We start from the raw sequence: 15,086 nt of genomic DNA on the forward strand, positions 1-15,086 counted from the left end.
GGCAAGTCTGGCATAAAAACCCAACTGCACTTCTAAAAACACGTGTTCACATGTGTCAACAAATACTTTGTTGCAAATATACTTGCGTGTTTTTCATAAACGAGTGTTATTTGTGTCAGAGAAAGGGTGAATTTTGCTGTACTTAGTCTGCTTTAAGGGGATTTGTCCAAAAAAAAAAAAAAAATCTAATCAAGCAAACTGGAATGCACCAGTGTTCCCAGATGTGAACCATATACTCCAAGCTATTCCTCAGCAAATGCAAAGGATGACAAGTGTCAGTACTTCATACAACTAGATTTAATAAGTTGTTATTACAGAAAAAAATGAAGTCCAAACTACAAAGTTTAAGCAGTTATAAGCAGTAGCTGCATTGAGCTCCATGTTTAGTCACAGTACTGTAGTTCCATACAAGCAATATTAGTCCAAGCCCCAAAGGCAGAAGCTGAGTAAGGGTTACTAGCAAAAAACAATCTAAGAGAACAAGTAATAAAAGATACAATACATTTAAAATTAGTTGTTAGTTGAAAAACAAATACAGAGATCTTAGCTGTGAACACTCTAAAAGTTAAGTCCATTATTTTGACAGCAAAAATACAAATACCTAATACTTTATACCCCAACAGAACTATATCCAGGTAAGAAAAAGAGCATAAGTTATCCTGTATTAGCACCCAAGTTTTCTACTTGTTGCAATTAACTTTGTCATCATACAAATTTAAACATCCCCGAATCATATAGCCACTTCTTGACCCATTTTGGGGTATAAAGTCAACAGCATTAATTATAAAACACTCTGTGGTGAGATGGAACACTATTGCAGCTGAGATAGAGAAGTTTAGTTATTATAAAAGAAAAAAAAACAAAGAAATGTTAGCTGACATACCATACAAGCTAGTGAAAAGCAACAATCCATTCAAATAAGCCATTTTTAACAAAAAGATACATTTTTTTCACTAATCTGTGACTAATCTTTCACTCAAACCTTGCAAGTAGAGATGTCACAATACTCAAATATTTAGGTAGGAGCTTTACCCAGTTAAATGCCATTTTGTTGCTAATATAATAGATAAAATGAAAACTAGCAGTTATTCGCTAATTGCATAAATGCAGTACATTCTGCATTAGCCCATGCCTCACTAACAAGCTATAAAACACAAGATATAGGCAGAAATCTAAGCATAATCTTTATACCACTAAGCAAGAATTTTCCGATTTCTTTTCTTCTGTTCCTAATCATTTATTTGTAGTTAATGTAAAATTCCAACCAGTAGTACCCAATTTGAGTTAAAATTTTACATCACAACTTGATCTAATCTATATATTATTTACAAAACTGAATACATAGAGCATACCCAAGACCAACTCTGGACACAAGTTTCTCTGAGTTATTGATGAACCTCACCCCCACAGCGATGGAGCTGAAAGAGGCCATCAACCACTAGTAGAAACATATCATCTATCTGGAGCAAGTCATTGGCTGTTCTGTTTACGCAACACCAGTTTTGCAGTTGTAGTTTTTGCTTTGACTGTAGGTGCTATTGCAATGACACATTAATGACTGTGCCTTAACTGCACAGCTTCCAGGCGAGGAGGGTGTTGGAAAAGCAGCAGCAGAAAGGCAGACAGATCATGCACGCAGTTGCCACAATGAAAGGCAAACAAGGGGCACCAGAACAGGAAGCAGGCGTGGGTGTGGAGGAAGATGCAACCCGACACATAGTCAGGGTCCACAGACAGTGTTGACAGCCGAGTGTGCTGCTTCAGTGCCACCAACTGAGCCTTACAGGGAGGCAGCACGAGTGAGACCCTGCAGGTGAGGTCTGCAGTATACCATGAAGGCGGTGTCCTCTTAGCAACTTCCTGTATGACTCAGACATCACCACTGTCAGTGCACATAAAAGATTCGGCCTGGGAGAAAGGCACTGTCTCACACAAGGACAGCAGTTGGTGGCAGGTTCTCTCTCTTTCTCTCTCTCTCTCTCTCTCACACACACACACACACACACACACGACATAATGAAGAGTTAGAGGGGAAAAAGCAATGAAACATTCTGTTGACTTAGCCAGATTTGAAACCCGGTGGTATTCCGGTTGGGGTGACTTCATTCTCAGGGCCACAGGTTTGGCTGCACCTGGTGTTGTATAAATCCACCGTGACATCCCTAGAGAACTGCACTGTGACATCCCTAGTCTTACACTAATCCACTGTGATAAAGGAAAAGGCTTCTCAAAATCTCACATGTTCTGCTCATTCTGTCATTTTATTACCCAATTATCCGTTACATTTCCAATCACTTTACATAACCAACCATTTTCATCGTTGTCACACTATTGTAAACCACATCAGCAAGTTAATACATAAAGCTTTGCATTTCAAAAAACTAGACACTTTAGTAACAATATTACAAAGGTTTTAGCTTCAAAAATAACTGAAAATGAAAAAAATAAACTTTTAAAGAATTAGCATCATAAAATTAATTTATTCCAATAAAAATACAAAATAATATTATGACATTGACCAGATATGAAAGTCCCTCCCAGAAACAACTCTATTAATGATTGAGAAAGCACTCCTTAAAGAAAATACGAAATAAAATGAAAAATATGTAAATATGTTTAATTTTTTTCTTAGCAAAAAATCTTTCTAAAAATAACAATGAAAATTTGTCTCAGTACAAAGGCTACATTACTATTGAAAAAATACCAGCATGAAGAAAAGGTACATATTTGACAGTAGAAAAATGATTTCAGTGAATCACAATGTCTAAAGTTTGCAATGAAAATAAATCTGCAATAAAGATTTATGCCTTTTTTCTTTTCTTTTTTTCTATTTTTTATACAAACAGTACAAACAGTATTGCACATAACAACAAATAGTCGAGGTTAAGTTATAGCCTTCAAAAAATCGACTAGTTCAAGTGTCACACCAAGGAAAGGCCACAGCAGGACCTGTGTTACCCAGGGGCTTCCCAGTCAAGTTGCAGGTCAGAACACCTCTGTGTTTTAAAAAATAATTTTTTTGAAGGACCCTCTCTTTTAATATAACATTAACAACTTGGGGGCACATTTATTTACAAAACAAAAGGGAACATGTTATAATTTAATAAACTAAAAAAGTTCTCTTTAAAAAAATACAAACAGAAGAACTCTTTCACAATCCTGGTCAGTCGCGCACAATCAACGCTTGATTAGAAATATACAAATTAAGGGAAAGTAGTTTCCACCATCTATTCACAACGTTCAGCACCAAATGGAGTTTATTTTTTGTAACCTATTCTTCAGGACAATGTTTTTTGTCTTCACTTTAGCTTTATGCTGTACAATCTTCCAGCTTTTTAAAAAATCTCAGTGTTATTTTAATACATGAAAGAGGGGTGCTTCTTCAAAAAGTTTTGCTTCTTTCACATAATTAGGTAGATTTCTGTAGGTTAGATATGATCTTTAATATTATAGTTATAAAGCTCTAACTTCTTCATTTTCAAAAAACACAAATAAGCATGAAAAAAATAAAGTTACCCATCTGTTAAATCATTTTCTTGCAGAATTAAATTAATATATATTTTTCTGAATAAACTTACTTAGAAAATATCATTTTCTTTCCTATATTTCAAAATTGAGGTATTGCAAAAGATCATGTCAGTCAGAAAGCATGCCTTTTTCCTTAAAAACAAAAAAAAATTGCCAACTTTTGAAAACTGTCTAGAATACAAAAAGTAGTAGTGCATAACAAAATTTCTTGTACAGATGAAAAAAAAAACCCACAAACATAGAAAAAAACAAACAAAACCACACCGGGGCTGGAAAAAAGCAATTATTACCAAAAAGCCTCAAAAAGGGGAGGATTCTAAAATAAGCATTTTTAATCCAGTAAAAAACTATTTTGTTTTTCCTTTTTGAAAACAAACTATAGCTTGAGAGTCAGTAATTGCAACCAAACATGGGAGAACGAAACAAAAGCAACACTAACTTAAGACAGTACAAGGACATCACAGCACAGAAAACACAGCGACTTAAATCTATTCTGCAGTGTCATATCCAGTCAGATTGTCCCCAGAATTCCAAAACATAGGAAGAAGATTAAAAAAAGATTTATAGTCTTGCAATCATTGTGTGTGTTTATATATTACTATCTGCAGCCCAAGGGTGAATGCTAGAAAAATGTCCACGCTAGTGCTAGCAGGCCTCCATTCTAGACCACACTAGGGCCAGCAGGCCTCCATTCTAGACCACGCTAGTGCCAGCAGGCCTCCATTCTAGACCACGCTAGTGCCAGCAGGCCTTCATTCTAGACCACGCTAGTGCCAGCAGGCCTCCATTCTAGACCACGCTAGTGCCAGCAGGCCTCCATTCTAGACCACGCTAGTGCCAGCAGGCCTTCATTCTACTCAAGCTTAACAGGATAAATCCAGGGAATTAAGTAGTTAGTTTCTCACCCAGACAACCAACTCTGCCCAGGCCATCTTATTTTGTACAGACATTTCTTTAGCATCACCATTACACAACTTTCTTAAAAATGTGCCTAGTTTGTCAATCTGACAACTTATCTCTATATCCTGTATATATTCTTAGTGTTTGTAAGCTAAGATGAGCTCTTTGGTTTTCTGGACAAGGTCTGAAGCTATGTAAAATGGTGCAAGCACTAAGAGATTGTAACTAAGAGCTCATGTGTTAGTTTATAATATACCAGTTATGAACTGTCAAGTTCGTTAATGTCTGACAGAGGCTTTAAACAGTTAAGTTTGATCACAGTTAGACATAATCACTTTACTATATAAAATAAATTGCACAATATATAACAGAGCACCGCAAAGTACTTCATCTACCATCCACAAATTTGCTTGAAGAATATCCTACACCTAGGTTTTATATCGGTTGTAATATAGGTCATTCTGTTATGGGCTCTTCTCATTCAGAGCATTCCATTTACTGAGGCATGCCTTCCTCTGGTCAATTACCAATTCTTTGAATGAAAAAAACTTTTTTTAAAAAATGAGTATTTTATAGCTTATATAGATTCTTAATTTGTGCATTGTGGGAACGTTTTATACTAGACATTGGATATAAAATTTATTGCATGCAGCAACCTGATTAAGTAAACATGCAGTCAGAAATAGTGACCTTCCACTGAAGCTTTCTGAAGTCTATTCTGATCTCCTTTCGGCAGCTGACTCTATCCCTAAAATCTCAAAAGTGTGTTGTTGGGTTTTTGTTTTTAATTGATATCTTAGCCTGAATAGAGTATTATGGTATTAATAATACCATTTTAATAGCAGCAAAAGCTATTGCAGCATAAATTTACATAATACTAAAAGATCTAACCAAAATCCTCGGCAAAACAAAAATCAAACATGAAGGAAAAATAAAAGATCCAGCTTATGAGGTATCCTTACAAGTCAAAATAGAGAGCAACTAAAGGCTTATTTTCATGAAGGGTTATCCTTACTCTAAGTGACCCGAACTAATGATTGCTGAATTGTTGTGAAGTTTTTGCTACATCTGCCACCTACTCACGAGTATTACCTTTGGTAAGTCTTGTTCTAGGGGCAACTCTCTAAGTTTCTGAAAATAAGTGCATGCTCCAGTTCAAAACAATCAGAACAACACCACCACAGCAACAAACAAAAGAATCACAGACAGTAGCCTGACGGCCGCTAATGAGAATGGCAGCCTACATACTGTCACGAGTGACAAATCAGGTATAAAAAATTAAGGTACCAAGCAGACAAAGGTGTGAATCAAAGTGCAAATCAGTACCATTCTACACTCTGCAATTCTGCATTATACTGGACACTGAGTTCAGTAATATGACTGTAAATAATAATAATAATAATAATTAATAATAATAAAAAGACCCAATTCTTCTTTAAAAATCAAGAATGAATGCACAGATTTCCAGAACACTGTAAGCCCTGAGGCAGTGCCCTCTCTCTCCCCTCCTTGTTATCTACTCCAGTACTGTGGCTGGGTCGGCCGTGGCTCAGCTCCAGCGGAACGGGACGTGACGAGGGCGGTCGCCTCCCTCCTTCACCAGCGGTTTGTGGAACTCCCGCCCGGCTCGGGAATGTATGCTCGCCCAGCAGTATTCACAGTAATACTGCAGACAGGTGACGTTGGCACAGAAGAACGGGGCAAACTTCCCACCACAGCGTGTGCCCTGGCACTCATCACACATCTGATCATCCAGCACATATGGCTTTACTTCAACCTGGACCCAAAGAGGAAAGACAGAGAAAAATGGTTTAGCAAAGCTTCCTCACATGTCTTGCTTTTGAGAGTTTATAGTATAGCTTCATGGTGCGTCTCAATCAGATGCTGCTTTCAACTCTGCTGATACTGGATGGTAATCGACAGCATAGGCTTTGGAATAAGCTCCTTGATTTACTTCTTGTGTGATACGAGACAAATTCTTAAATCTCTGTGCCTCTGTTTGCTCTATTACTATATCTGTAAAATGGGTATGTTTTCACACACATAAACACATCTAACACGCACACATTTGTGTAATCTGTAAATGGGTATAACAGTGTTTACATCAAAGGGTGCTGGGGAGGATTAAGAGGGGCTGTGCATGTCAAAGCACGTGAGCTGAATCCTGAAAGCTGAATCCTGAAAGCTTTGTCTGACAGTGCAGGACAAAGAACACTGCAGCGAGAGGAAGCAGCCAGGACAAAGGCCATAAGCAAGAGGAGGCAGGCACATCCTTGGGAGATGCTGTGGCTGGAGCCAGGCCTGAGGGCAAGAGGCACACTGAATATGGGAGGAGCTGAAGGGTACACTGCTGTGAGGTTGTGCACCTCAGTGTCGTAGTGATGCAGCTCCCTAAGACTAACACCCCAATACTGCATACCATGGACTGGACAGGAAAAGGGACTCACAGCTGAGGTGTTAAGAAGCTACTATAATAATTGGGGTTTTTTTTAGTTTTGGAACTTTCTCTGTTACCTTAATCTCCCCCCAACACTGGAAACTTCAATAGAAGACAACTTTTCATCACAGCCCCTTTAGGGAACATTTTTAAATCTAAATGAAGCAAAGCTGTATGACTGAAAACCAAAAGAAGAAAAAAGTTACCACGTTCTCACCCACTTTCCTTTCCTAGAACTTTAGAAAAGAAACATCATTAACTTTATTTTTAATTATTATTATTATTTTTGAGATGGATTGTCGCTCTGTTGCCAGGCTGGAGTGCAGTGGTGTGATCTCGGCTCAATGCAACCTCCACCTCCCGGGTTCAAGCCATTCTCCTGCCTCAGCCTCCTGAGTAGCTGGTATTACAGGAGTGCACTACCACACTCGGCTAATTTTTTGTATTTTTAGTAGAAATGGGGTTTCACCATGTTAGCCAGGCTGGTCTCAAACTCCTGATCTCGGGTGATCCGCCTGCCTCAGCCTTCCAAAGTGCTGGGATTATGGGCGTGAGCCACCATGCCCGGTTGAAATACTATCTTATTGTGGTTTTGATTTGCATTTCTCTAATGATGGACAATGTTTAGCATTTTTTTCATGTGCTTGTTGTCCATTTGTGTATCTTCTTTGGAGATACACAACTCAATGAGGAAATGCATAGAGAATAATTCACATAAGAATTCACAGACAATTCACATAAAAATGTTTATATTAGCTGGTTGTGGTGGCATGCACCTGTAATCCCAGCTACTCAGGAGGTGAGAGGATCACTTGAGCCCAGGAGTTCAAGCCTAGCCTGAGCAGCATACTGTTTCCCGGGCTCTTAAAGAAAAAAAGAAAAAAAAAAAGATGTTCATATTTACTTGTAGTCAGGAAAAGAATTGATGCCATTATTCTCATCAGACTGGCAAACATTTAAAAGAGTGATAACTATTTCTCATCATTTGCTGATAGAAATACGAATTGCTACAACTTTTTTTTTTTTTTTTTGAGATGGAGTCTCACTGTTGTTGCCCAGGTTGGAGTGCAATGGAACAATCTCAGCTCACTGCAACCTCCACCTCCTGCAACCTCCACCTCCCAGGTTCAAGTGATTCTCCTGCCTCAGCCTCCCAAGTAGCTGGGATTACAGGTGCCCACCACCACACCCAAATATAATTTTTATATTTTTAGTAGAGATGGGGTTTCACCATGTTGGCCAGGCTGGTCTCAAATTCCTGACCTCAGGTGATCCCCTGCCTTGGCCTCCCAAAGTGCTGGGATTACAGGCGTGAGCCACCGCACCTGGTCTGCTACAACATTTTTGAAAAGCAAACTAGCAAATTATTCAAATTAAAAATATGTATACCCTTCAACCCAAGAATCCCAGTGTTGGCTATTGTTCCAGATGCAATCCCAATGCTTGGAAATATAACCACCAGAAGTGAGGACATATGTAAAGTATATCTACTGCGAGACTTGTCCACAATGGCAAAAAATCAGAAACAAAGTAAATGTCTAGCTACAGGGAAACACTTGAGTAAAATATGCGTTATCCATTCCGATGGAATATCATGCAGCCATGAAAAAGACTTAATTATGCTCCATCGGTTGATGAGAAAAGATTTCCATTACACAGGGACATTAGGACCAAGTGGAATGATGGCTACTGCAAGCTGTAAAATGCTGAACAAACATACGTAAGGTCATGTAATACATTTGTGGTGATATTTGAAAATGCAGTATTAATAAAACAGCACCTTCTGTCTATTTGGGCTTCCAACTAAGCTTGGTGACAGTGCTCCTTACTGGCGGAAGGGTTTGGGGGATCTAGTCTACACAGCACTTCAGAAGATGTGTCATGAAGGCTTGCATGACTGCCTTGAGGCCAGAGGCACACAGTGATGCCTTATTTACCAGCTTTCTTAGGGAATAACATATACCTCAAGTTATTTTTCCAGAAACCAGGCACTTCTCCTTTTTGGTGCCAAAATATCTTGAATGTTGATGTTTTTTGACAAAAATCTTGCTAAAATATACTAGTTCCCCTCCCCCTCTTAGATAGGAGACATTATGAACATTATTCCTAAGGAATGCCAAGTAATACAATGCAGTAGAGAGTTTTCACTTTTTCTGTCAGCCCCCTTGAAAATCTGGTGGTCCGTTATCATATCTAAAACACGTTCCAAACACCTCTTTTAGGTTTGCAATTTCCAATCATTTTCATTTTGCCTGGAAAGTTAGAAAAATCAAGTTTGTAAAGAGCTGAACATTAAATGCCAATAGATATGACTCTTAATATGGTGAAATAAAATAGGCTGGGTGCAATGGCTGATGCCTGTAATTCCAACACCTTGGAAGGCTGAGGCAGGAGGATCCCTTGAGCCCAGGAATTTGAGACTAGCCTGGGCCACAACAACAACAAAATTAGCCCTGCATAGTGGGATACACCTGTAGTCCCAGCTACTTGGGAGGCTGAGGCGGGAGGATCCCTTGAGCCCAAGAGCTAGAGGCTGCAGTGAGCCAAGATCGTGTCATTGTACTCCAGCCTAGGTGACACAGTGAGACCCTGTCTCAAAAATATATATGTAATAATAGTAAAAATAAAAAACAGAATGTGGCTTTTGGATTGCTACTGTGCTCTCAGGGGCCTTTCCTGAAAGCTTCCAGAGGGCAGTCTTCCAGAGGGATGAGCGGTGCTGTCCCTGCAGAGCTGCTCCTGAGGGTGTCTGAAGAGCAGAGGTTTGCCTAACGACAAGACACACACCATGATGATCCACAAACACAGACACGCGAGTTAGCTACTACGACATCTCAAACAGCAACAGGCAAACAGTATTTCTGGATTGAAATCAACAAAAGAGAGGCAGAGCAAGATGGAAGAACAGAAGTCTCCGCCGATCAACCTCCACCTGACCCATGCCCCACAAGAACAGGAAGTTAGTAACTATCTACACAGAAAAAAACACCTTTAGAAGAACCAAAAATCAGGTAGATTCTCCTAGTACCTGGTTTTATCTTCACATTGCTGAAAGGGGCACTGAGGAGATAGAAAAATAGTCCTGAATCACCAAGTATTTAAACCAGCCCGCGCCTGAGGGGAATCTCCAATTCCAGCAGGGGGAACTCGAGTTCCCCCAAGCCTCGCCACTGTGGGCTACAGCGCTCTGTGTCTCCAAATCAACTTGAAAGTCAGTCTAGGCCATAAGGACTGCAACACTTAGGTGAGTCCTAGTGCTGAACTAGGCCCAGAGACAGTGGAATCGGGGGGCACATGGCCTACTGAGACATCAGCCAAGGGAGGGCTGGCATCACCCCTGCCCCAACCCCAGGCTGCACAGCTCATGGCTCCAAAAGAGACCTCTTCCTTCAGTTTGAGGAGAGGAGAGGGAAAAGTGGGAAGGGCTTCGTCTTACATCTTGGATACCAGCTCAGCCACAGAGGACAGGGCACAGTCAGAATTGTGAGGTCCCTTTTCCAGGCCCTAGCTCCCAGGTGACATTTCTAGACACACCTTGGGCCAGAAGGGAACCCACTGCCTTGAAGGAAGGACCCAGTCCTGGCAGCATTCATTACCTGCTGGCTGAAGAGCCCTTGGGCCCTGAATAGCCAGCAGTGATACCCAGGACCTTGGGTGAGCCTCTGAGACTTGCTGGCTTCAGGTACCAGCACGGCCACAGTTGGGTAGAGCAGTGGGCAGGCTCCTGGGGTCCCCAACTCTAGGATTTGACTCTCGGATGGCATTTCTGGACCTGCCCTGGGCCAGAGGGGAGCCCAGTGCTCTGAAAGAGGGTTTCAGGCCAGGCAGTGTTTACCACGAGCTGACTTAGGGCCTTAAGGGAATGCTGGACTTAGTCTGGCAGTACTTCTCATGGCCTGGGGTGGCGGTGGTGGAAAAGTGAGACTCCTTCGCCTTTGGAAAGGGGAGGGAAGAGTGGGAAAGACTGCAATTGTAGTTTGAGTGCCAGCTCAGTCACAATACAATAGAACACCAGGTAGACTTCTAAGGTTTTCCACTTTAGTACATGATGCCGGGACAGCATCTCTGAGTCTGCCCGGGAGCTTGGGGAAACTCACCGCCCTGAAGGGAAAGACACAAGCCTGGCTGGCTTTGCCACCTGTTGATAGTAGAGGCCCAGGGCCCTGAGTGAACACAGGCAGTAACCAGGGAGTGGTTACAGCAGGCCTTACGCAAAAGCTGGCTTCAGGTCGGACACAGCACAATCAGAGTGGTGGTGGCCACAGGGGTTTGTGTCACTCCACCCCCAGCTTTAGGTGACTGAGAACAGAGAGACTCTTTGTTTGGGAGAAAGTAAGGGAAGAGAACAAGAATCTCTGCCTGGTAATGCAGAGAATTCTCCCAGATTTTGCCCAAGACCATCAAGGCAGCACCTCTATGAGTCTGCAGGAACCGTAGTAGCTAACTTGGGCTTGGGTGACCCCTAAAGCAGAAACAGCATAGAATACAACACCCAAGTCCTTTCACATATCTGGAAAGCCTTCCCAAGAAGGACAGGTATAAATAAGCCCAGGCAGTGAAGACTACAATAAATACCTAATTCTTCAATGCCCAGACACCAAAGAACATCTACTAGCATCAATACCATCCAGGAAAACATGACCTCGCCAAATAAACTAAATACGGCACCAGGGACCAATCCTGGAGAAACAGAGATATGTGACCTTTCAGACAGAGAATTCAAAATAGTTGTGCTGAGGAAACTCAAAGAAGAGACAAAGGTCACTATATAATGATGAAGGGGTCAATTCAACAAGAGGATATAGAAATTTTAAATATATTTTGGGCTGGGCACAGTGGTTCACGCCTGTAATCCCTGCACTTTGGGAGGCCGAGGTGGGTGGATCACCTTAGATCAGGAGTTTGAGACCAGCCTGGTCAACATGGCAAAACCCCGTCTCTACGGGGTACAACACCCTTGTACTATATTAGTAGGCATGGTGGCAGGTACCTGTAATCCTAGCTACCCAGGAGGCTGAGGCAGGAGAATCACTGAAACCCCAGAGGTGGAGGTTTCAGTGAGCTGAGATCGCGCCACTGCACTCCGGCCTGGGTGACAGAACAAGACTCCGTCTCAAAAATACATACATACATACATACATATATATATATATAAATTGATTATATATGTATGCACCCAACACTGGAGCACCCAGATATATAAAGCAAATATTAGTGCTAAAGAGAAAGATAGGCCCCAATACAATAATAGCTGGAGACTTCAACACCCCACTTTCATCATTGGCTAGATCTTCTAGACCAAAAATCAATAAAGAAACATCTTTATTGATGAAAGATGCAGACTTAATCTGCACGACTGAACAAAGGGATCTAACAGATATTTACAGAACATTTCATCCAAAAGCTACAGAACACACATTCTTTTCCTCAGCACATGGATCATCCTCAAGGATAGACCATATGTTAGGTCACCAAGTAAGTCTTAAAACATTCAAAAAAATTGAAATAATATCATGTATCTTCTGTAACCATAATGTAATAAAACTAGAAATTAATAACAAAAGGAATATTGCAAACTATACAAATACATGGGCCGGGTACAGTGGCTCACACCTGTAATCCCAGCACTTTGGGCCAAGGCAGGTGGATCACTTGAGGTCAGAAGTTTGAGACCAGCCTGACCAACAAGGAGAAACCCCGTCTCTACTAAAAATACAAAATTAGCCAGGTGTGGTGGCGCATGCCTATAATCCCAGTTACTTGGGAAGCTGAGGCAGGAGAATCGCTTGAACCTGGGAGGTGGAGGTTGCAGTGAGCCGAGATATTGCACCATTGCACTCTAGCCTGGGCGACAAGAGTGAAACTCCGTCAAAACAAAAAAAAAAGAAAGAAAAAACAAATACATGGAAATTAAGCAATATGCTCCTGAATGACCAGTGGGTCAATGAAGAAATTAAGAAGGAAACTGAAAATTGTATTGAGACAAATGATAATGAAAACAGAACATACCAAAACCTATGGATACAGCAAAAGCAGTACTAAGAGGAAAGTTTATAGTGTAAGCCTACATCAAAAAGGAGGAAAAACTTCAAATAAACAATCTAATGATGAAACTTAAAGAACTAGAAACACAAGAGGAAACGAAACCCAAGATTAATAGAAGAAAGAAATAATAAAGATCAGAGCAGAAATAAAATGCAACTGAAATGAAAAAGACAATAGAAAAGTTAAACAAAACCGACAAACTTTTAGCCAGACTAAGAAAAAGAAAAGATTTAAATAAATAAAATCAGAAATCACAAGGTCAGGAACTTGAGACCAGCCTGACCCACATGGTGAAACCTCGTCTTTACTGAAAATACAAAAATTAGCTGGGCATGGTGGCACATGCCTGTAATTCCAGCTACTCGGGAGGCTGAGGCAGGAGAATCAGTTGAACCTGGGAGGTGAAGGCTGCAGTGAGCCGACATTGCGCCACCGCACTCCAGCCTGGCAACAGAGCGAAACTCTGTCTCAAAGAAAAAAAAAAAAATCAGTCAATCATATCAACAGAATGGAGGATAAACACCATATTATCATTTTTTTTTTTTTTTTTTTTTTTTTTTTTTTGAGACGGAGTCTCGCTCTGTCACCCAGGCTGGAGTGCAGTGGCCGGATCTCAGCTCACTGCAAGCTCCGCCTCCCGGGTTCACGCCATTCCCCTGCCTCAGCCTCCCGAGTATCTGGGACTACAGGCGCCCGCCACCTCACTCAGCTAGTTTTTTATGTATTTTTAGTAGAGACGGGGTTTCACCGTGTTAGCCAGGATGGTCTCGATCTCCTGACCTTGTGATCCGCCCGTCTCGGCCTCCCAAAGTGCTGGGATTACAGGCTTGAGCCACTGCGCCTGGCCTCATATTATCATTTTAATTGATGCAGAAAAAGTATTTGATAAAATTCAAAATCCCTTCATGATAAAAATCCTCGGCTGGGTACTATGGCTCACTCCTGTAATCCTAGCACTTTGGGAGACCGAGGTGGGTGAATCACCTGAGGTCAGGAATTTGAGATCAGCCTGGCCAATATGGTGAAACCCTGTCTCTACCAAAAATACAAAAAAATTAGCCAGGCGTGGTGGCACACACCTGTAACCCCAGCTACTTGGGAGGCTGAGGCACAAGAATCACTTGAATCCGGGCGGTGGAGGTTGCAGTGAGCCAAGAGTATGCCACCGCACTCTAGCCTGGGTGACAGAGCAAGACCTTGTCTCAAATATATATATATATAAATCAAAATAGATTAACATCTTAAATCTAAGACCTCAAACTATGAAGCTACTGAAGGAAAACACTGGGAAAAATCTTTAGGACACTGGTCTTGGAAAAAATTTCTTGAGCAATACCCTCTACAAACAGACAACCAAAGCAAAAATGGACAAATAGGATCACATCAAGTTAAAAACCTTCTGCACAGCAAAGGATAAAATCAACAGAGAGACAACCCATTGAATGGGAGAAAATATTTGTAAACTACCCATCTGACAAGGGATTCATAACGAGAATGTGTAAGGAGCTCAAACAACTCTCTAGGAAAAAAATCTAATAATCCAATCACATATGGGCAAAAGATTTGAACAGACATTTCTCAAAAGAAGACATACAGATGGCAAACAGGAATATGAAAAGGTGCTTAACATCACTGATCATCAGGGAAATGCAAATCAAAACCACAATGAGATATCATCTCACCTCAGTTAAAACAGTTTATATCCAAAAGACAGGCAATAGCAAATGCTGGTGAGGATGTAGAGAAAAGGGAACCCTTGTACGCTGTTGGTTGGAATGAAAATTAGTACAACTACCAGGGAGAACAGTTTGGAGTTTCCTTAGAAAAGTAAAAATTGAGCTAACATATGATCCAGCAATCCCATTGCTGGGTATATACCCCAAAGAAAGGACATCAGTCTATCAAAGAGATATCTGCACTCCCATGTTTGTTGCAGCACTGTTCACAATAGCTCAAATTTGGAAGCAACCTAAGTGTCCATTGGCAGATGAATGGGCCAGGTACGATGGCTCACACCTGTAATCCCAGCACTTTGGGAGGCCAAGGCAGGCGGATCACCTGAGGTCAGGAGTTTGAGATCAGCCTAGACAACATGGTCTACTACATGTTGTATCTACTACAAATACAAAAATTAGCCAGATGTGGTGGTGGGTGCCTGTCATCCCAGCTACTTGGG

The 15,086-nt window shown here is 41.1% G+C and overlaps 1 protein-coding gene across 8 annotated transcripts in view; it reads right to left on the reverse strand.

Annotated features, from left to right (window-relative positions):
- Positions 1–279: 279 nt before the first annotated feature.
- Positions 280–15,086, reverse strand: part of CPEB3 (cytoplasmic polyadenylation element binding protein 3) — a 246,909-nt gene continuing 232,102 nt past the window's right edge. For all 8 annotated transcript variants that reach the window (XM_007963551.3, XM_007963553.3, XM_007963550.3 and 5 more), the window contains one exon: positions 280–6,205. In XM_007963551.3, coding sequence (XP_007961742.1) covers positions 5,978–6,205 — 228 coding nt within the window. In that variant the 3' untranslated portion in view covers positions 280–5,977. The remainder of the gene's footprint in view (positions 6,206–15,086) is intronic.

The sequence above is a fragment of the Chlorocebus sabaeus genome, chromosome 9 (assembly GCF_047675955.1).
Source record: "Chlorocebus sabaeus isolate Y175 chromosome 9, mChlSab1.0.hap1, whole genome shotgun sequence".
Classification (NCBI taxonomy): Eukaryota; Metazoa; Chordata; class Mammalia; order Primates; family Cercopithecidae; genus Chlorocebus; species Chlorocebus sabaeus.